Genomic DNA, 22,545 nt, shown 5'->3' on the forward strand with positions numbered 1-22,545 from the left:
AAAGGCTCTGTCTGGTCCTTAGGCTTGAGCGATTATGAAAGAACATCTTGAAGATGTAAGAAACAGGTGTAAGAAATTTCTTCCCCACTCCTCATCCCTCTGTTCTTTAGATGACCTATATTCATCTTTCTGGCCTTTCCTGTCTACCAAGCCAACAAGAGGGTAGGAGGCAGTCACGTTCAGGTTCTTCATTCGGCCTAGAACCCATCTGCGGGCCATCCTGTGCTGGAGGGATCGACTGCAGAGCTTGCCCCTAGAGCCAATGCGCAGGGGCAGAGCAGGGCCTTTCGGAGGGGCAGCTACCCTGCCCTCCACCTTCTGCAAAATCTGTCAAATGGAGATGGAAAAACAGACACCACTTCCCCAACTCAACCCCACCAGCTGTGTAATGAAGCTGGGTGGAATTGGCAGTATTAGGGGCTGGCTGGCACCTTATCAAGGGAATGTTGGCTTCTGAGTCCCCTCCCCAGCCAAATCCCAGAGGTCAGTGCTTGGAGCAGTGGGAGCGTTCAGAATTTGGACTACTAACCCAGCACCAGAGACCTTACCCACAACTGACGGTTGCCCTCTAAGAGTTGTAAGGACTCTTTGAAGGAAATATTCCTTCAGTTCAGAGTTGTCCAGATTCTCTTGGTTAAGAAGCAGGAAAGGGCCTTCACTCCCTAACATCCAGAGCTGGAAGGACCATGTGTTTGGATAGCAGTGGCGTCAGGGGAAATGACCTCAAACAGATGAGTACGGCCTTAGTAGAAATGACTCCAAAGAGGAATATAGAATGGCCAGGTGCCCAGGCTTGTGAAGAGTGAGGGAAGGTACGGGAGAGGTAGACAGTGTTCTGGCAAAGTTCTCCGAAGGCGAGGGTATTCCACAGAGCCCTAACATTTTCTGAGTTGGGATGCCCTCATTGTGCACGTGAGGAAACTGAGGACTTTTGGAGTCCTTTATATTAGATCTCATTCTCCCAGACCCCCCACAGTGATCCACATTATTGACAACCTTCTCCTCAAAATCTTCTTCCTTGGCCTCCTGGTTATTGTAGGCCTGCCTCTTATCTTGCCTCTCCAGTTACTCCAGTCTCCTGTGGCCCCTGAGCATGGTCCTTCTCCCAGGTTCTGCCCTTGGGGCTAGGCTCTTCTTGCTCTTTATCTCCTCAAGCACTCATGCAGCTTCAACTCCAAGAGTGACATCCTGGCCAGTCCTAGGCCCTCATCTCTCCTGCGAGGACAGAGGTCCTAAGACATCCCACGGGCACCTCAAACTCAGCATTTCCAAATTTCAGCTCTCCATTTTCCTTACTCTGATGGCTTTTATTATGTATGGCCTATTTTTGACATCTTATATTCCCCTCCTTCAAGTTCAGTGATTTTCAGTGCCTGAAAATTCCCTATCCTTCAGTCTCAAATTGAAGGCTTTCCAGGCCATATTCATTAATTCACACATTCAAATACTTTCTGAGCATATTAATATTCTCTGTGCCAGAGTTGGCTCCAAGTGCTAGAGGTTCCATGGTGAAAAAGACAAACCTGGATCCTGCCTCTTAGGGGCTTATAATTGAATGGAGGAGACAGAAACTAACATAAGTAATTGCAGAAAAATAGCTATATAATTTCTACTAAAAAAACAGTACAGGGCTGTGATAGTGCATGATGGCAGGGGCGGGGCCGGGGGGTAGCGGGCAGGGGATGTGGAGCAGGAGGGAGGAGGTGTAACTAAACTGATCTGGAGGCCAGAGAAGGCCTGAACATGGGGAATAGGTGTGAAGTATAGCAGGATCGAGCTCAACTCCTCTTTCAGAATTCCAAGCCTGTAGTAGGCTGAGTAATGGCTCATCAAAGATGTCCACGTCCTTACCCTATAGCCCATCAACATGTTATGTTACATGGCAAAGGAGATTAAGGTTGTCGGTGGTATTAGGGTTGTTGGTCTCCCTTATAAAAGGGAGACTTCCCTGGATTATCTGGGTGGGATCAATATCCTTAAAGTGGAAGAGGGAGGAAATAAAAGAGTCAGAGAGAGATGTGATATCCTAAGCTGGGTCAAAGAGATGTTACGTTGCTGGCTTTGAGGATGGTTTGAGGATGGAGGAAGGGAGGCATAAACCAAAGAATGTGGGTAGTCTCTTGAAGCTGAAAAAGGCAAGAAAATGGATTCTCTTTTAGAACCTCTAGAACGGAACCCAGCCCTGCTGACACCTTGATTTTAGCCCAATGTGACTCCTGTTGGACTTCTGAAATCCAGAACAGTGAGAGGATAAATTTTGTTATTTTAATCCACTAAGTTTGTGGTAATTTGTTATGGCAGTTGTAGAAAATTATAATTATGGGCCTGAGCCCTGATATTTCCATTCTTAAATCCACTTCATTTATTTCCACCTCCACTTGAACTCTATCTTTCCCTCATCTCTGCTCTCTGGATCCATCTTCTGGACCCTGCATTTTTGAGGACTCCAAGGGCACAGAGCTGTTCAGATCAATTATAGGAGCAGGCAAAGGCAGAAGAGCAAAGAGCAGGCCGGTGAGTACAAGGGCCCATGGAGAGCTCTAGCTCTGGACTCAGGCCTGCTGGAACCATTTACTTCCTGTGGGCATCTGAGCAAGGGAGCAAGGCGTTGGCTTGTTTCTTCAGCTCACACATGAAGACACGATAGGTCCCACCTCAAAGGCATAAAAGGCAATAACTGTATCATGCGTTTATCATAGGAGATTATCTTTAGTGCTTATGTGCCATCAGGAGACCAGGTCCAAGGAATTATAGAAAAGTCACTGGAGGGTAATCAAGGGCAACGCCAAGCACCCAAGGCCAGGTGCCAGGGAAGGTGCTTCTTCCCCTTCCTGCCCCCTCCCCTTTCCTGCCCGGGTGGCGGCTCAGGGAGAAAGCCCCAGGGGAGGGGGAGATGGCTTGGCCAGCTGTGCTCAGATACACCCCCGCCCCAGGTCATAGAGGTCGGGCAGCCCCACCTTCTCCCTCCTTCCCCATCCCCTCCGCCTAGGGCTGCCCTTTGGTGGCCAGTCAGGCTGGTTTCGCCGGGGGTGGGGCGCACGTGGCGCGACGCCCCCTGCCTCCCGGCGACAGAGCAGCGGGGGCCGTGCGGGGAGCTGGCCGGCGGCTCGGCCGCGGTGGGGGTTCTCACTTCCCCTCCCCAACGGCCGCGGGTGCAGGTGCCGCGGGCCGTGCCCCGCAGGCGGGGCGGGTCCTGTGGACACGCCCCCGCGGCCAGTCCTCGCAGCCCGTCGGGAGGAAGCGCCAGAGCAGCGGCTGGTGCTGCGCGGAGCCCGGCGCCGCTGCCGCCCCGCGCCCCGGGACGCCGCCGGGCCCGGCCCCGCGCACGCAGCGAGCGGGCAGGTGAGCTGCGCCCCGCGCCATGGCAGCCTCAGGTGCGTAGGCGGGCCCGGGCCCCTCTCCCGAGCCTCCCCGCTGGCTCGCCCTCTCGCCCACCGCAGCCGTCCGAGCGCTCGCCCGCTCCCGGCTCTGCGTCTTCCGCGCGGGATCTGTGCGCTTTCTGCTCTTTCCCGCTTTCCCGCTTCCCCGGCGCAAACCTCCCGCCCCAGCTTTCCCACGCCCCCCTTCCCAGCCTGTCGCGCGATTCTCTTCTGCCCCCGCCTGCACCTCCCCTGTCTCTCGTCTTCTAAGTCTCCTTTCCTCTCTCCGACTGGCTCTAGTTGCTTCTGAGGGTCCTTTCCCCTGTTCTTCCAACTCTGTGAACCGGGGTCCCGTGGAAACAAGGCGGAGCGCCGACTTGTCGGCTTCTGGGAAGTGCTTCTCTTAGGGCCCCATTGGACCAATAGGGGGCGCTCAGGCAGTCCCTGGTGGGCGCCGGGTGATCGCGGGCGGCCCTTGGGCCACCTTCGCAAGCCCCCTTCCTCTACCCATCCTAGGCTTTGTTTTTCATCTAGAATTTCGATAGAAATCTAGGAACACCATTCCGTTAGCTTTAGTTTTCTTACGTCTTTTGCAGAACTTTGGGGAGTGGGGAAAAGTGAAGGCCACTGGGTAATCTACCCATCGAAAGGTACCAGGAGTCCTGGGTTCTTGATTTGTCTTGGGTTCTTCTCTGGTTCATGGGTGTGTACACTTGCCAAAGTTACTCACTCTCTGAGATCCAGGACAAACCACGTAATAATGATGGTAATAGAGACAACTAAGGAGCACTTACTATGCACTATGATAGTTATTGTGCACATACATGTGTTCTCAGTGGTGACCAGGACAACCTGGTCTCTGCTCTCAGGGAGTTTACAGTCTTGCGCAAGAAAGCGATAAGTAGGGGCGCCTGGGTGGCTCAGTCGTTAAGTGTCTGCCTTCAGCTCAGGTCATGATCCCAGGGTCCTGGGATCTAGCCCCGCATCGGGCTCCCTGCTCCTCAGGAAGCCTGCTTCTCCCTCTCCCACTCCCCCTGCTTGTGTTCCCTCTCTCGCTGTGTCTCTCTCTGTCAAATAAATAAAATCTTAAAAAAAGGAAAAAAAAAGCGATAAGTAAACAGGGAATTACTAGGTGAGAAAATTAGAGTTACTGTATTTGCAAGTGGGTTTACTTGTATTTTCCTCACCCATTTTCTGATGTTTTAGTAGAGATAACATGTATAAACAGGATGTAAACGTCTGTTGAAAACTAAAATCTAGTCAGCCAGTAGAAGATACTGTTCTTGAAGGATGTGGGCAGATCCTAGAATGAAGAGCCAACTGTCCCCATATCCCCTGAGGTCTAGCCTCCTAATGGTGCCTTGGAAGCTGGGGCGGTGTGTGGGGGTTGGGGGGTTGTTGGGGGTGAGGGGGTTGTTGGGGGTGAGGGGTGGGGGGTGGAGAAGGTCAATGGTAAGAGTTCTATTAGATTTGGTAATACAGGCTCATTCTTTAAAGGGAATGGGAAAGTAGCTAGTTTTAGCCTTGGGGCTCTCAAGTGGGGCTCTGGAGGTTAGAAGAAGCTGTATTGTGGTAAGAGTAGGCTTATAGTCCACACGTTCCGTTCAAAAGCTGAAGCAGAGTTATGTAGAGGAAATTCATTCAGCAAATATTTATTGCATGCCTACTGTTTCTAGGCACTGTTCTAGGTGTCAGGTGTATATTCAGCAATCAAAACAGACATAAGCTACTTACCCATGGAGTTTATGGAATATGGGGGAGGGCAGGCAATATGCTTGATAAGGAAATTCACGATATGATAAGTGCATTGGGAAAGCAGTAGAGGGGGTAGAGGGGGTTGGGTTTACAATTTTATTTTTTTATTTTATTTTTTAAAGATTTTATTTGTTTATTTTTACGAGAGAGAGAGAGAGAGCAAGCACGAGTCGAGGGGAGGGGCAGAGGGAGAAGCAGACGCCTCGCTGAGCAGGGAGCCCGATGCAAGACTCGATCCCAGGACCCTGGGATCATGACCTGAGCTGAAGGCAGATGCTTAACCAACTGAGCCACCCAGGCGCCCTGGGTTTATAAATTTAAAGAAGGTGGCCAGATTAGGCCTCATGGAGAAAGGAACATTTGAGTGAAGATCTGAAAGGTCATGTGGGGGGAACAGTGCTCCATTCAGAGGAACAGTAAATGGGTATATATGGTATATTTAAGGATCAGGGAGCAGGTGGTGGAGTAGGTGGGTGATTGGGGGGAAGTAGGAGATGAGGTTGGTGAAGCTCCCACCTCTTTCCATGGCTGAGAACAGGCTCTGGGCTGTTAAGTGCAAGAAACAGCAAACTGGGAGAGCCTTTGGACAGAGGAGACAGAGAAAACCACCCTCGTCTAGTGTCCTGTGTATATGACTCCAGTAGGGCATGGCGGAAGGGGCTAGAAGAGTGTGCTCCCATTCAGATGGGGACTCGAGCACAGTGGCCAAACTGGGGCTATTTATGGGCTCTGTAGTGGCTTCTGCCGACGTCTATAATGGTTAGGGCTGTCACACCCTCCTGCTGTCAGCATGCGCTGTGGCGAGACACCGCTTTAGGTCCTGCAAGTGGGAGCTGGGCCTCTGAGGTCCCTGAGGCTCTCTGAGGTCTGGAGGTGCAAGGACTCACGGTGGCAGTGAGAATACCTCTTGACAAGATATGAGAGGGTATGGAGTCACCTAGGTCATCCTTCCATGTGATCTTCTGCTTCTCGACTTCGTCCTCCCTCTTCCTCCCTTCCCCCTCCTCCTCCTTTTTCTTATTTTAAACAGTTTTATTCAGATATAATTCACATACCATACACTTTGCCCACTTAAAGTATACAGTTAAAAACAAAACAAAAACAAAAAGTATACATTCATTGTTTTTTTAGTATCTTCACAGATAGGTGCAGACCCCACCATGGTCCATTTTAGAACATTTTCATTACCTCAAAAAGAAACTCATTTTGAGAAATGAGTGAAGGGGGTATACATTTATGAAATAGAAATTTCTTTTAAAGAAAGAGAAAGAAACTGTATGCTTTGGCTATCACCCTCTTATTCCCTCCTCCTGCCCAGTCCTAAATTTTACATCTGTGTCTGTAGATTTCCCTACTCAGGACTTCCATGTGAATGGGATCATATAGTATGTGGTCTTCGGTGTTTTCTTTCATATAACATAGCATTTTCAAAGTTTACCCAAGTTGTAGTATATGTCAGCACTTCATTCCTTTTTAAGGCTGAATTATGTGGTCTTTTAAAATTTCCTTTTGCTGAAGGATAAGCATTCAGATTTTATTTTTTTGAAAGACATCTTTTCTTATTGAAATCAAGGAGAATCTTGGCTCCCTGTTTTTGAAAGAGCGTGGCAAGCAAGATAAAATGAAATGGAATCAGCCTACCCTGGAATATTCTCTAGGTTCCTGATGGTATCTCTTGCATTTACACATGAGAGAGAGGAGACAAAGAAACCATAAGTGACTTCCCCAAGTGATTGCGTCTGGGGCTGGGTGAACCACCACAATCCTTTCCTCCATGTGTCAGCCTTCAGATCTTTGAAGAAAGCTTGCATACCTTTTCTTGCCCTTTTTCTCCAAGGTTTCTCTTATCTCCAGATTTTTCTACCCATCCCTAGACTTAGAAGATAATAGGGTTTGAAGGTACATTTAATGTTTTGTGATCTGAACTCACATCTGATTCTTGAGGTCCCTCAATACTCCTGTCAAGTTTCTAAACTTGAAATCTTCAGGGTCTGGAAGTCCTTATGTGAGTCGTTACTAGACCCCTCCCTATCCTAGTCACCTTCCCCTAGTGCACATCCCTCTTCAGTAGGGTGCTCAGGGCAGATGGATGGGGAACCAGAGTCACCTGCAGACTAAAGAAATGATCTGGGCTGGGGGTGGTTTGAAAAGCTGCCTGCCACTTCCTCCCTATTCTTTTCTCAGATGGATTCTGAATCTTTCTAAGGAAGCTTTTTTTCAGTCACTGTCTTTCTTTTTTTTTTTTTTTTTTTTTAAAGATTTTATTTATTTATTTGACAGAGAGAGACACAGCGAGAGAGGGAACACAAGCAGGGGGAGTGGGAGAAGGAGAAGCAGGCTTCCCGCGGAGCAGAGAGCCCGATGTGGGGCTCAATCCCAGGACGCTGGGATCATGACCTGAGCCGAAGGCAGACGCTTAACGACTGAGCCACCCAGGCGCCCCTCAGTCACTGTCTTTCTTAACCACCACTGTCACTCCCTGTTGCCACCAGCGCCCCCCCTCCCCCGCCCCGCTGTTACCCATTGCTTTCACCTATAGACCAGTCTGTTCTTTAAGCTCTACAAGGACAAAGGCCCATTCTCATTTCTGTTTAGGATTTATGGATGCCTGTTGGTTCATGGATTTCATTTTTCTTTTTCTTTTTTAAAAGATTTCATTTATTTATTTATTTGAGAGAGAGAACGAGAGAGAGCCTGAGCAGGGGGTAGGGGCAGAGGGAGAGGGAGAAGCAGACTCTCCGCTGAGCAGGGAGCCAGACTCAGGGCTCCATCTCAGGACCCTGGGATCATGACCTGAGCAGAAGGCAGATGCTTAATGGACTGAGCCACCCAGGTGCCCGCATGGATTTCATTTTTTTTTTTTTTTTAATTTTTAAAATTTAAATTCAATTAATTAACATATAATGTATTATTGGTTTCAGAGGTACAGATCTGTGATTCATCAGTCTTATATATACCCAGTGCTCATTACATCACGTGTCCTCCTTAATGTCCATCACCCACATACCCCCTCCGCCACCCCCCTCCCCTCCAGCAACCCTCAGTTTGTTTCCTATAGTTAAGAGTATCTTATGGTTTGTCTCTCTCTCTGGTTTTGTCTTGTTTTATTTTTTCCTCTTTTCCCCTATGATCCTCTGTTTTGTTTCTTAAATTCCACATATCAGTGAGATCATAGATTTCATTTTTCTTAATAAACAAACTGGGAGAATTAATTTGGCACATGTGAGGAAATGACCTACAGTTACAGGCAGGGATTTATCGTTAACAAAAGGGATGTCCCCACACAAGAGAGGGTTGCTGACAAAGTGTTTGGTCCTGTGTTATTCAGCATATCATGGAGGAACTTTAACTTCCACTTTGGAACTTTTTTTAGAATTTCCCCAGCTTTCAGTTTCAGCAGTGGAGCAAAATTCAAGAAGGTGATAGATTTCATTGTCCTCATTTACATTGAGGCAAAATTTGCTTAGACTTAGTATACTGGTCTCAAGTCACACCACAAGTGGGTGACCAAGTAGGTTGTCATATTAATGAGTCTTGAGGCACTAACCACTTCGTTTTCAAGTACTTTCGCTCAAAGGAGTTGGGGGGCGGGTGTCAAATTTAACACCAGAACCCCAGGAATGAGACGTTTTCAATGTTTTCCATAAAGAAGAGGCTAACCCTTTAAGTGTTTTTTTTTTTTTTTTTAAAGATTTTATTTATTTATTTGAGAGAGAGCACATGAGAGGGGGGAGGGTCAGAGGGAGAAGCAGACTCCCTGCAGAGCAGGGAGCCCGATGCGGGACTCGATCCAGGGACTCTAGGATCATGACCTGAGCCGAAGGCAGTCGCTTAACCAACTGAGCCACCCAGGCGCCCTTTTTTTGTTTGTTTGTTTGTTTTGTTTTTTTAATTTAAATTGTATTTTAAAGTTTTTATTTTAGAAGTTTTAGATTTATTGAAAAACTGAAGATATTAGAGTTCTCATATATTCCACACCCAGTTTCCCTCATTATTAATAATTTGCACTCTCTTTGATGGCTAGAGATCTTTAATGCCCAGCGGATGTTGTATGGTGCTGTTAACAGAGGAACAGGTCGTGTTGAGGCAGGATCCAGGGTGAAATGAATACTCACTCCCTCAGTGACCCCGGAACTTGTCATTTGAAATTGTTGGTTTGCTTTGCTTTGGGTCACTGTCTCCTCATAAAAGTGGCATACATCGCTCACGGCCACATGTCAGGGCATTCTAAAGTTGCTGCCTTCCTGCTAAGTCAGTCATTGTTCCAAGATCTGAGCTGCTTTCTTAAGAGTACTTACTATGCTCTTGGAAATACTCTTCTCTCTTCCTTATTTCTTTACCATCCATTGAAAACATCCCCAATGGCTTCATCACTAATGTGTGGGACCACAGCCAGCCTTCTCTGAGATCTTATTCTCCTTCCAGCCCATTTGTAAAAATTGTTGACATGATATTTGCTAGTATATTTGTTGGTATAGGTAGGGAGTGTTGGTGGCTACTGCTTTTTACTTTTGCACTTTTAACTGAATTCTAAGCCCAGATTGCTAACATTACACCCTTACTATTATAATGCACTATAAAGTCTTGTACATTGCCTACCTGGTGGGCCAAGCTCGTGCACACTCATGTGCATTAACACTTCACATTTAGAAGAACATTCACCTCTGAGGATAAACCAACTATGTAGAAAAGAGGGGCAGAAAGAAGGTAAACATATTCTGATGCCTTAACTCTACTTTTCTCAGTATGAGCTCCATAGCTGTGTTGCTTGGCCAATCTTATTCATTCCATAGTCCTGAAATTATTTGTCCATTGAAGTACAAAGAACTGTTACATGGCGGGGGGGGGGGCGGAGATCAGCAAAGATTTTATTTTATGGAAGGCTGCAACATTGCCTTCCATACATTAAAATTTTGCCTTTAATCTGCTTAAACTCTGGGACCAGTGTAAGCAGCCTAAAATGGACTGTTTTAGTCACAGTTGAACTAGACCATGCTCAGAATTGAGTTTTCTGCAGAGCCACGAAGGCCGTGGTGTCATCAGAATTGCTGATTGCCTCCCCCTCCCGCCCCATATTACCTTCTAAAACTGATTTCTTTTAAAATTTGCACACCTCCCCTTCTAAAGTACTCCCTGGCTGTTCAATGTGCTCCTACTGAGAGCCTGTTGGGTTTTATATTAGCCCTGGATTAGGGCTCCAGCAAAACAGAGACTCCAAAAAGAAACTCCAAACTTTTTTTTATTTGCTATTTTTAAAAATTTGGTAATATTATCCCTGGGGAAATCAGAACTGTTGGGTTTACATATTATATGTCATTGTTTTTACTTTGAATATGGTGGAAGATGGGATAGGAAGGGGGAGTCCTCCCATGATGTTTTCAGAGTTTACAGCCTCAGGTCTTGACCCCCAGTCCTGCCTCCAACCTTTTTGCTAGGAACTACTCAGTGAAATGTGGTCCAGGGGTGGTGTTTAATTGTGACAATCCACAACTTTCATGATTCCCAAGCTTCACCAGACTTGAGCAGCTTCCTTCTTTGAGTGGGAGGAAGGATCCCTATTGTATTGTGCTGACGTGTGGAGACTCCTCTGCGCTCACCCCTTCCAAGGCACGAAGGACAGTTTGTTGAGCTGGTGGGAGATGAAGCCTCCTCTAACAGTAGTAACAGGTGTGTTAAGAGCCAAGTTTCTTTGAACTTTGATAATTGGAAGATATGTTTTATTACTCGTAAGATTCTTGACCGAATCCCTGATGGGAGGCAGCAGGTGGACTGGTGGGGGGACTGCACAGGGGACCAGGGGACAAGCCTGAGGTTCAGTCCCGGCTTAGTGACTAGTTTGCTGAGTGTGAATTTGAGTCCCTTCATCTTCCCAGATGAAATGTTTCTTTTATCTGTAAATGAGGAGTTTGGGCCAAGTGATCCCCCAAAGCTCTTTTTAACTCACTGCTTCTCTGAGGCTTTGGACTGTTTCTGGCACTTATGCTTTATGAGAAGAAGAAGAAAGCCTATGTCCCAGCACAGGTGAGGTGAGGGACACCCTCCCAATGGTATTATGGAGATCAAAGCATTAAGTCACCCACAGCTGCTGCTAACATTCATGCATTGTTTCTCTTACTGTGCGGATGAGGACTCCAGCTACCAATTACTGAGAGCTTACCACATGCCAAGCGCTGTGCTTAGCATGTTATATGAAATATCTAATTTTTTTTTTAAAGACTTTATTTATTTATTTGACAGAGAAAGACAGCGAGAGAGGGAACACAAGCAGGAGGAGTGGGAGAGGGAGAAGCAGGCCTCCCACCGAGCAGGGAGCCCGATGTGGGGCTCGATCCCAGGACCCTGGGATCATGACCTGAGCCGAAGGCAGACGCTTAACGACTGAGCCACCCAGGCGCCCCTGAAATATCTAATTTAATGCTCACAAAACACTGATAAATATTGCCATTATATTTCCATTTCCTGATGAGTAAACTGAGGTTTAGAATATTTAAGTAACTTGCGTAAGGTTACACAGCTAATAATTCACAGAGCCAAGATGCTAACTCTGGCCACCTGATTCAGTACCTGTGCTTATAATCACTGTATTTGGGAAAGAGCCAGGTTCTGGGGCCAAAGTGTCTGAGTTCAAATTCTGACTCTGTCACCACGGGTAAATTATGTACCCTGCCACACCTCCGTTTTCTCGTCTTTCAAACGGGGCTAATAGTATTCTCTACCTTATCAGGTTGCTGCGACGATTAAATGGGCTTACTAGGCAGTGTGCTTGGAAGAGCATCTGGAACATAGTAAGCTCTATGTAAGGTGCTTGCTGTTGCTGTCATCATCATCATCATCTTACCGGCGTCAGCTGTGGGTGGAAGAGCGTGCCCGCAGCAGTGACAGCTTATGTAAAGTCCTGAAATGGCATGGCATCTTGGGGCAGAGGCAGGGAGCCAGGGATGGCTGGAGCAGAGCCTGGAAGCAGGGGAAGGGTTTGACAGCTCTGTCAGGATGGTGGGGGCCAGGACCCCCGTCTGGAGGGTTTGTTGTGCAGGTCGTTGAGCCCCAGAAGGAGCAGGTGTGTTAACATGCCTCTTCTCTGCCTCGCTCTTGCTCAGGGGCGGTTAGAAGATGCGACATCCTCATCGTCTACGGCCCGGATGCCAAGGAGTGGTGCCAGTATCTCCAGGACCTCTTTCTGTCCAGTCGGCAGGTGCGGAGCCAGAAGACGCTGACGTACAGGCTGAGCCCTGACGCCTCCTTCTCGGCCAAGGACCTGAACTTCTTCCTGAGCTCCCGCTGCGTCATCGTGCTGCTGTCTGCCGAGCTGGTGCGGTGCTTCTGCCAGCCGGCCCTGCTGCCCCTGCTGCAGAGAGCCTTCCACCCTCCCCAGCGCGTGGTGCGGCTGCTCTGCGGGGTGCAGGACGGCCCGGAGTTCCTGGACTACTTTCCGGACTGGGCGCACTGGCAGGAGCTCACCTGCGACGACGAGCCCGAGACTTACGTGGCAGCGGTGAAGAAGGCCATTTCCGAAGGTAAGGGTGTCTTCTCAAGGAAAGATAAGCAAGCCCTAAAAAAAAAAAAAAAAAAAAAAAAAAAAGGCTCATCCAGGCCGCAAGCGTTTCAGGTGAGGCGGCTTTCAAACCTGTGAGCCGCTTCCATTTTATCATCAGGGCCCTTAAGATTTTTGTGGAAAAATGTGTCACTTTGGACAACATGTTTATAGAGAAATACCCTTCTTCTCTATTTCCCACTAGCCGAGCTTCTGTCTTTTGCCCTGTTTCTCCTTTTAAAGTGGGAAGATTCTGGTCCCCTCTGCCAGGGCTCCTGACTTCAGTGGCCCCAGGAAGTGTGACATACACTCTGATGAACAGTAGCGGAAGATGCGTTCTGGGATGGAGGCATGTCACAGCTCTTCTTCCTCTTTTGCTTTCTATTTTTGCCTCACTGTGGGCTATGAGTGGGCTCTGTGTTTATCACTGTTCTCTCGCCATTTGAGATCTTACATACCTGATGCCAGCCAACAAGCCTGGACAGTTATGGGTTGATTTAACGGTGCTCAATTATCCCTGCTGGGACTCGGGCCTTAATTGGGCTCATCCACCCCATCTCATCTGACGAACTGAATCAAGAATTCACTGATTCCCACTGAGCTTAAAAAGCTGATGTAGCTTCCTCGATTCTTTTATCCAGCAATAGGCTGCTCTAAACCAATAAATATGACCAGTTTTCTTAACATAGTGGGATCCTGGCTAATTTGTGATATAAATGACTAGTGTTAATATAAAAGATGTGTCACCTGGATAAGAGATTCTTCTAGGGTTTGCTTTTCTTTACTTCAGAAGAACACAGTGATAGAAAAAGCACATAATCCGATCCTGCATGATTGCTCTTCATTGCTTTGAGGGAGTTTTGATCTGCCTAAACTTACAAAGAACTGAAACACAAGTAGTTATTTCTGCGGATGGGCTTATGTCCCTGCTGTGGTCCATTATGATCTCATGGGCAGGCCCCTGTGACCCACCAGCCCGTCATTCAGGGCTCCATGCATATATTGTCACTGTGCTGGCATCTTATGCTGCATAATCTGACAGATTGTTCTTTAAAATATTCCAGTGGTGTTATTTTTTTTAAATTTTTTTTTAATTAACATATAATGTATTATTTGTTTCAGGGGAACAGGTCTGTGATTCCAGTGGTGTTATTAAAAAAAAAAATACATGATAGAATGGATTCTTTTAGTATTGTTTCAATGAGCCCAGTGTTTAGATGCCTGGGTAAATCGATCAATAATCATTTACTTTTTACTAAGGACTCTGGCTCCATATGCTATGAGCCTTTAGCTTGAAGGGTTTCCAAAAGAATGAAGTGTTTCATGGTGGTGTTTCTGTTCTGAGAACAAATAACCTGTCATCAGAAAGAGATTATTTTAATGGGAGATTAAAATAAGCTTCTTAGTGGAAACTCTGCAGTTCAGAATCAATGGGTTGGTAGGGACAAATGGAGTTCTAGAAAAGAGAAGGAAGAAGGATGGCTTACGGCGCCAATATAACTTTCTTATCTGGTGTTAGACTTAGGACTTTGGGACTTGAGGGGTCTGTGTGAGCCAGGATGGCTTAGGTTTGCTTTTCCGGTACCCATAGCCATTGCCCTTGGTTGGCCCAGTAATGTGGTGCTGTATCTCCGGTTTGTATGCTGGGCAAGCTTCCTTAACAAACTCCAGACTCAGAGTCTGGCAGTATGCCAAACAGAGCATTGACCAGGGGTAGGTACACTCCATGGTGCTAACTAGGTGCCCGGGATTGGGCAAGTCACTTATCCTCTTTGGGTTTCCGTTTCCTTCTCTGTAAGAGGCCAGAATAAGACTTGATCTAAGACACTTTCCAGGGTTGATAACCTATGATTCCCCAAGGCCAGAGAGTCTCAAACATTTCCGAAGCATCACCTTCTTTTCACCATTTCGTACCTGCTTTGACTCCCAGGAAGCTTAGGGTTAAAACAATGTTTAAGAACAGTACTATCCCAAACTAGGTTTTTGATATGATTATACCCTTAGTTATATTCTCTATAACTTGTGATAATTTATCTTAGTACTTCCCTTGTACACATGAGGTTTTCCTAAGGTGCCTCAAATAAAAGCAAAAAATAAAATTTTCATACACCCCACTAATACAACATGCCCTACTCTCATTGAAATAAATACATAAATACATGAGACTTGTATCTTTGACTTTCTGTGTTAAGAAAGAAGATCCCAGTGGGAAATGTAATGGAAAATTGATAACAGGGTTGAATTAATGGTAGGGACAATAATTATGGGGTTACTGATTGTAGGGTTGTTGAAAGTTATAGGGAGACAAATTTCAGGAAACCTTTCTAACAGAGCGTGCAAAGATGGAACAGATTGCCTTTGGAGGTGATGAGTTCCACAACCCTGGAAATATGTGAGTGGAGACTGTTGATGTGGCCTAAAGGGATTCAGCTTTGGAGCTGTGGCTGGACCATGTGACCTTCACAGCCTCTTGACCATAAAATTCCCTTACATTAAATTCCTCTTTTTCACCAGGAACACATTTCTTCTTTCTTTTTTTTTTTTTTTAAGATTTTATTTATTTGGGGCGCCTGGGTGGCTCAGTTGGTTAAGCGACTGCCTTCGGCTCAGGTCATGATCCTGGAGTCCCGGGATCGAGTCCCGCATCAGGCTCCCTGCTCAGCAGGGAGTCTGCTTCTCCCTCTGACCCTCCCCCCTCTCATGTGCTCTCTCTCTCAAATAAATAAATAAAATCTTTAAAAAAAAAAAAAAAAAAAAAGATTTTATTTATTTATTTGGTGGGGGGTGTGGCGCAGAGAGAGAAGGAGAGAGAGAATCCCAAGCAGACTCCGCACCGAGCGCAGAGCCTGACACGGGGCTCGATCCCACGACCCTGAGATCATGACCTGAGCTGAAATCAAGAGTCAAACACTTAACAGACTAAGCCACCCAGCCAGGCGCCCCAGGAACACATTTCTATTGTGAATCTAGTCTTCCTCCTTCACCAGGTCTCCCTGGGGTTTCTAACTTTTCCCTGAAGAAATATTGGTCATGTTCCTACTATGACCTCAGCAGAAAGTAGCAGGAAAAAAAGACCTCAAGTTGTAATCTATGTAATCTTTAAAAATGGTTAAGTTCCCAGCATATTTGTATAGTATTTTTTCTTAACATTGAGGTACCTTTTGGAAAAACATGACTACTCGATAAGATATTCACTGAGACCATTTGAAATTTAGGCTAAATTTTAGAACATTTAAAACTTAAAATAAAGCTTAAAGATCAAAAGCTTTAGAGAGCAGAGCTGGTAATAAGGTAATTATTCCAGAAAGTTAAAGTAAATGGGGTTATAGGTAGTCAATTATACTTCTTTTGCTGCTACATTATCTAAACAAGCGATTCTCAAACTTTCCTATGTTCAGGAGGACGTGGGGATCTTGTCAGTATGCACATTCTGACTCCATAGATCTGGGTGGGGCCCAAGATTCAGCATTTCTTTTTTTTTTTTTTTAATTTTATTTATTTATTTGAGAGAGGGAGAGAGTGTGAGAGAGAGATCATGAGCAGGGGGGAGGGGCAGAGGGAGAAGCAGACTTCCCGCTGAACAGGGAGCCCGATGCGGGACTCGATCCCAGGACCCTGGGATCATGACCTGAGCTGAAGACAGACGCTTAACCGACTGAGTCACCCAGGCGCCCAAGATTCCACATTTCTAACAAGTTCCCAGGTGATGCTGATGCTGCTGATCAAGGGTCCATTGAGTATGTGAGCAAGGGTCTCAGCCCCCCTTCCTTTGCCAGGTCAGTGGTCATGTCCCTCTGTAGTGTGTGGACCATTTTCTCCAGTCTCCACTTTTCTGGAAGTAGAGGCACCATCACATCAGAGTGACTCCTGGATACCTGTCAGTTTAGGTATAAAATTAGGCCAGTGTTTGGTGCTTAGGCCAACAGACTTCAGGGCTGGGTTCCTGAGTTCTCTTCCCTGCCTCTACTCACAGATTCGATGTGTGAGCTCTGGCAACTTTTAATCTCAGTTTTCCAGAAGTAAATGGTCCTGACATTAGAGTAGGGTTATACTTCCATCACAATCCTTACTGCTGCTTCATTTGATAATGAATTACTCTTCCACTAAAAAGTGTTTTGGAGGTTTTATTTTATTTCACACCCCCTCTCCAAATTTGTCAGCTACCTTAAAATTGAGCAGATGTTTTAATTAGAGTCTTTAGTGTGTTGTAGCAGGCAGCTTGCTTCCCAAGATCTTCATCTGTAAAATGATGGGGTTGGACCACATGATTTGGAAGGTTTCTTCCAACCCCCAGCACTGTAATATATCATTATAAGTTTTCCAAGAAGATGGCAAATTACTCCGAACACTTGAATTGATTCTGTTTAGTTCCAAAATGTCTACAGTGATATATACTCAGTGCATAGAACACTGTACTATTGTTCTGGATTTTTTTTTTTAATTTGTTGGGTGATTATTTTAAAATAAGGAAGTGAGAAAAACCCAGGTACAGCATAGAAATTATTTCCTCTTTTTACTGGAGCTGCATTCTTTGCTGCAAATCTCCCTGGAATACAAAAATAGATTGTTAGTGTGTGTGGGAAAGGACTTGTTAGGTGATGCTGAGTTTTATTTCCAAAGTTCTCATCATTTTGTGTGTGTGTGTGTGTGTGTGTAGGGGGAAGTGAAGCATTAAACCTAATTCTTCTACTATTATTCAGTATTACACTGGAGAGCTCACCTGCTTTTTTTTTTTTTTTTTTAAGATTTTTTATTTATTTATTTGACAGAGACACAGTGAGAGAGGGAATACAAGCAGGGGGAGTGGGAGAGGGAGAAGCAGGCTTCCCGCGGAGCAGGGAGCCCAATGCGGGGCTTGATCCCAGGACCCTGGGATCATGACCTGAGCTGAAGGCAGACGCCCAACCGACTGAGCTACCCAGGCGCCCCTCACCTGCTTCTTTATATGCATTGTTTTCCCTTTGCCTCCCCCATCCTTCCCCATGCTCCTTGTACTTTAGAAGTTCCGATGGTACCCAAAATTATAGTGTATTTTGCCTTTTGTTCCCATGGGGAACATTTAGAGGGATATGCCCATGTCTGGCCTTCCTTTGTTGATGTGAATGTTCTAATCTGAATATTATACTGGAGTTTAGAAGAAAGAGAGTTAGATATTTAAAAATGCTTTCAACTCATCAAATGGATTCCAAAATCTTTTCCTAAATTTAAAAAGGAACATTTTTTTTTCTGAAATGAAGTAACATATGTTCATCATAATGTTTAAAAAAATACCTATAGGTTATTGCCAATTTTCCCTTTTTATAAATAATGTTGCAGTATATCTTTCTGCAGCTTTGTGCCTAAGTCTTTGTGAATCTGTGGATTTCCCCAATCTTATCTCTGCAGAGCTCCTGAGATCGGGTGGCATCATGGCTCTGTGCATCTTTCTACCATCTCCCTATAACCTGAATCCAGCCATGGCCCCTCTTACTAGAGTTTTTTGTTGTCGTAATTTAATTTTTTTCTTTCCCTTTATGCCTGACTAAGCCAATTATTTACATGTACAGTTTTTCTTGCAGACATATTCATGTGGAGAACTGCCCTCACAGAAAGAGCTAAAAATAACATGAATGCTTTTTGGCCATTAAGAGTAATGCAGTGGGCATTTTATGTGTGTTTATTCCCCCCACGACCCTACGTGGGTAGATGGCTTTATTGCCATTCCTCAGACAAGAAAACTAAGTTTCAGAGAGTGTAAATGACTTGCACAAAGACGGGAGCAGCTCTCTTTGGAACTGAGGGCCTTCAGACTCTAGAATGATCTCCACGTTGCCTTGCTTTCTCCTAAGTCTCCACTCACTGCCCTTGTATTGCACGTGGAGACAAGAGGGATGAAGAAAGTTCGTGGAAGAAACAGGATCAGGGACGAGGAAGCTTCCCTGAGTTCTCTAGACCACTTTGTTTCAAGGGTAGGTGCGTGGGCTCCCACCCCAGGCCCACTGAACCAGAATCTCAGGGGGGTTAGTCCCAGGAAGGTGAATTTCCACAAGGCTTGCTGTTGATTCTGCTGCACAGCTGTGTTCTGGGGGCTCTGCTCCTTGCCTGGTGCCCGGTCCCTCGGCTTTCTGCTTTGAGGAGCAGGCAGCAGCTCAGGCCCTGTGGGCTGTGATGAGGCGGGTCACGGGGCAGAGGTCCCAGGGGCTTGGAGCTTGGCCACAGCATGACTCGCTTCCACGTCACAGGGAGCAGCCCTCAGAGAAGGGGGGAGGGTCAGGCCCTTGTAGCAAAGGGGAAGTCACTGCGCCCTCCTTGCTCTCCTTCGTGTGGTGGCCTAACTGATGGTAAGTCAGTCACTTCTGGGGCTTCTGTGGTTCCCTGCAGAGGCTGAGGGGAGAATCTGACCTTTGGCCTCTTGAAATGGACCAGTTTTGCTCTGCTGCTGTCCTCCCTCAAGGCCGTGGGCGTTTGGATCTGCGCTTTCTCTGCTGTGGGTTGACCACTCTGCATTTGGCTCCTGAAGGCTCCCTAAATGCCCCCTGCTGAAGGAGGCTTTCTTCAGTACATTTTTATTCCCTTTTTGCAATAATCTTTGATTTGGAGAAGAAGGTGCCCAGCTCGGATAGCTGAAATCCATCCTGCTGTTCATTAAAAAGCCACAGCCTCTCCCAGGGTCCTTTGGATTTCCCTTGCCAGGTGCCTTGACCGCCTTGTATGTAGCGTAAGGTAAGTTCACCCTCCTAGCTGCGCCTGAAACAATTAACAAGGGCAAATAGATTTTTGGGCCTGTGGAACTTTCCCCCTGAGGCCTCTGAGGCCCCCAGGATTATGAATTTTCCCACAGAGCTGTGAGCCCCAGGTGGCGTGGTGCAATTGGCCGCCCCTGCTGCTTCGTCAGCCACCCAGAGATGGCCGCCTCCTCCCAGTTCATTAGCTTTTCTGTGGCCCCTCGAGGAAGGTATCTGCAAGTCCCTTTGTCACCGTGGTTGGTTGGTGAGATGCAGTGAAGAGGGAGTGATGAATGTTCAAGTTTCCATTCCTGGGAGAATCTCCTTTACACCAGTCTTTGTCTCAATTTTCTATCACGCGCTGGGATGGAAATACTAGATACAGGAATTTCACTTGTTAGTTTCTTACCCGGTTCTTTCGGTATTTTTTTGCATCTTGCTTCTCCTGGAACTGTTGGTAGTAGAGAATACTAGAACTCAGGAGGAACCTGACAAATGTTTTACCCTTTTCTGTAGATATTCTTTCATTTGGTCCATGCAGTTTTCCTGTAAGGAAGACCTTATTTTTATGCCCATTTTAAAGATGAGGAAAACAAGGCCTAGGCAGTTTCCGTGACTTGTCCAAGGTCACACAGCTGTTTGTCCATAAAAGGAGCAGGACAAGGGCCTCCTGCTATGCAGTCTAAGGCCTACTCATGGCCTTATCTATATACCAGAACCAGCTTTTCATCTGGTAGGTATTCATTGGGCATCTACTGTTTCCAATGCCCTGTGCTGGGATAGAGCAGGGAAAGGACAGACATAGTCATTGCTGTAGTGGTGCCTGCCTACGTTCTGGAGCAGAGCTGTCCAAAAAAGGTCTGATGTGGGCCAGATGTGGAATTTAAGGTTTTCTTGTAGCTGCAGAAAAAAAAAAAAAAGTAAAAGGAAACAAGTGAGTTAATTTTCATAATATGGTTTACTTAAGCCAATATATCTAAAATATTGTCACTTCAACATATAATCAATATAAATATTATCAATGAGATATTTTACATCTTTTTTTAATACCAAGTGTTTGAAACCTGGTGCATAGTTTACACTTAGAGAACACACTGCAGTTGTTCAATAGCCACCTGTGGCCAGTGGCTACCATATTGGACAGTGTAGATCAAGAAGGGTGCTCACTTTTTTTGAGAATTGGGTCCCTATCAATTAATATTTAATACATTGACTGTCACATGTGTTAACAATATGCCTATCCTGGTTTCTCCATTCATTCATATATTTGGTCAGTAAGTCATTCAGAAAGTATTGAGTGAGCATCTGTCTGACAGGTGCTGGCCTGGATATAATACCTCTTTATCTTTTTATTTCCTTTCTTCCCTTTCTATATTTTGTTAGCTATTTAGCTGTATTCCCAGGCTCCAGAAGTTCAGTGTCAGTTAAGGCAAGATTAGCTTTGATTAACAATAGGATTTCTGTCCTTGAAATGACCAGTTTCTCATCTGGACCAGTGAGACTGAGCTCCTGGCTACCTAAGTGAAGACAATCAAACCAGGGTGCTTATAGATATATAATTTTAAAAAGTTATGTTTATACCAATATATGCATAGAGAGGTTTTTTTTCCTGGAAGGATACACAAGACGTTTTTGATAGTAGTTGCTTTTGGGTGGATGGAGGACTTTTTGTCTTAGACATTTCTCTGGTGTTTCTCTTTTTCTACTATGTTCACATTTTACTTTCAGTTAGGAATCTTAAAAGGGAAAAATGATGGAGTTGTGGGGATTTCAAGGATCTAGAGGAAGGAGTTGGGCTTTTACCCAGCTAATCCAAGTAGGTTGAATTCAGGTTAAATTCCCTTATATGAATTCCTTGGTGTTTTTCTTTTTTTTTTTTTCCTTGGCGTTTTTCTCAGCCTCATGGCACTGATCTTCTGGGTGAGGGGGAGCGATAGAGTATTGGTTTGTTTATTACTCTGATGTCTGCACCTTCAGTCACTCCGTCCAGGCTAATGCCTGCTACTTATCATTGAGTCATATTTTTACTCTTGTCAAATCAAATTTGGATTGATGTCTTCTTAGGGTGCCACAATCTTTATGACAAGAAATAAGAGAATATGGGTGTATATTTCACGGACTCTAACACTAACTGCTCTTGCCACCTTGGGCAAGTCACTCTGTATCCATTCTTGTCCTTTTTAAAAAGCTAGGAGGAATATAAGTTGACTCATCTGAGACTTTTACAGCCAATGAAATTCCATGTGGTTCTACTGTGTGTGGTTTAACATGGCTTACATCGCATTGCTGGGTCTTAATCTGATAGTTTTCAAAATTTCATCAAGGTATAGTGTTTTATTTCAGCTAACAAGTCTCCTTCACAATAGAATTTTAAATAGAACCTTAAATGCCATCATAATAGCTTTCGGTTTATGGACATTACCCCAAGTTTAGTCTTAGGAGAATATAACATGATGCCATTATCTGGGTGGGAATGAAAGAATGCATGGATTTAACATTTTACACGTACTGTTTTTTATGGTCTGCGTGTAGACTTATGAATGTGAGTCTATAGGAAGATAATGGGGCAGGGGAAATGGGGGGCAAATATGCATGACAAAATGGGTCTGTTAATTTCCCTATTTTTACAGGATGTTTTGACAGCTTTTCAATTTAGTTTCCACTGCCATTCACATGACTGAGAGTGTGTCTGAGACGACCAAGGAAATAGGATGATTTATGCTTTATATGACTCGTCATCTGCCCGTTGGAGAAATTACGGAAACCACAGTAGGCTTGTCATATGGACTTTTGAGAGGAAGACTTCCTAATTTAGCCATTTTGGTAAAATTTAGGCAAACAGTGGTTGATTGGTTTTCAAAGATACCGAGAAATGAACAAAATCAGTAATTGATAAAATTGCCTTTTCTGTGGGGGATAAACACTTGGAGGCTATTTTATTTTCACTGTGTTTATGTTTTTTAAGAAACATAGACTATGTGTTACACTAAAGTGTAAACTATGCTGATGTTTTATGCATGACAAATAGAATACAAATTCCCTATCACTCACAAGGTGCCCGGTAGATGGTGGTTGGATGGATGTCCACATGTGTGGGTGCATTCATGGATTGTTGTCCATTTTCCTTATTCTTGGTCCCGTTTTGAATGCTTCCATTGGAGGAGAGGAAGATATCCCTCTTATGAGTATCCTTCTT

The 22,545-nt window shown here is 45.4% G+C and overlaps 1 protein-coding gene across 3 annotated transcripts in view; it reads left to right on the forward strand.

Moving 5' to 3' along the window:
- Positions 1–3,254: 3,254 nt before the first annotated feature.
- PIK3AP1 (phosphoinositide-3-kinase adaptor protein 1) overlaps positions 3,255–22,545 on the forward strand; it is a 113,480-nt gene continuing 94,189 nt past the window's right edge. The window contains exons 1-2 of one of the 3 annotated variants that reach the window (XM_036111614.2): positions 3,255–3,374; positions 12,212–12,628. In XM_036111614.2, coding sequence (XP_035967507.2) covers positions 3,362–3,374; positions 12,212–12,628 — 430 coding nt within the window. In that variant the 5' untranslated portion in view covers positions 3,255–3,361. Of the gene's footprint in view, positions 3,375–10,695; positions 10,782–12,211; positions 12,629–22,545 lie in introns of those variants that run through there. The other 2 variants (XM_078077309.1, XM_036111613.2) reach the window with 2 other exon arrangements.

The sequence above is a fragment of the Halichoerus grypus genome, chromosome 7 (assembly GCF_964656455.1).
Source record: "Halichoerus grypus chromosome 7, mHalGry1.hap1.1, whole genome shotgun sequence".
Taxonomy (NCBI): Eukaryota; Metazoa; Chordata; class Mammalia; order Carnivora; family Phocidae; genus Halichoerus; species Halichoerus grypus.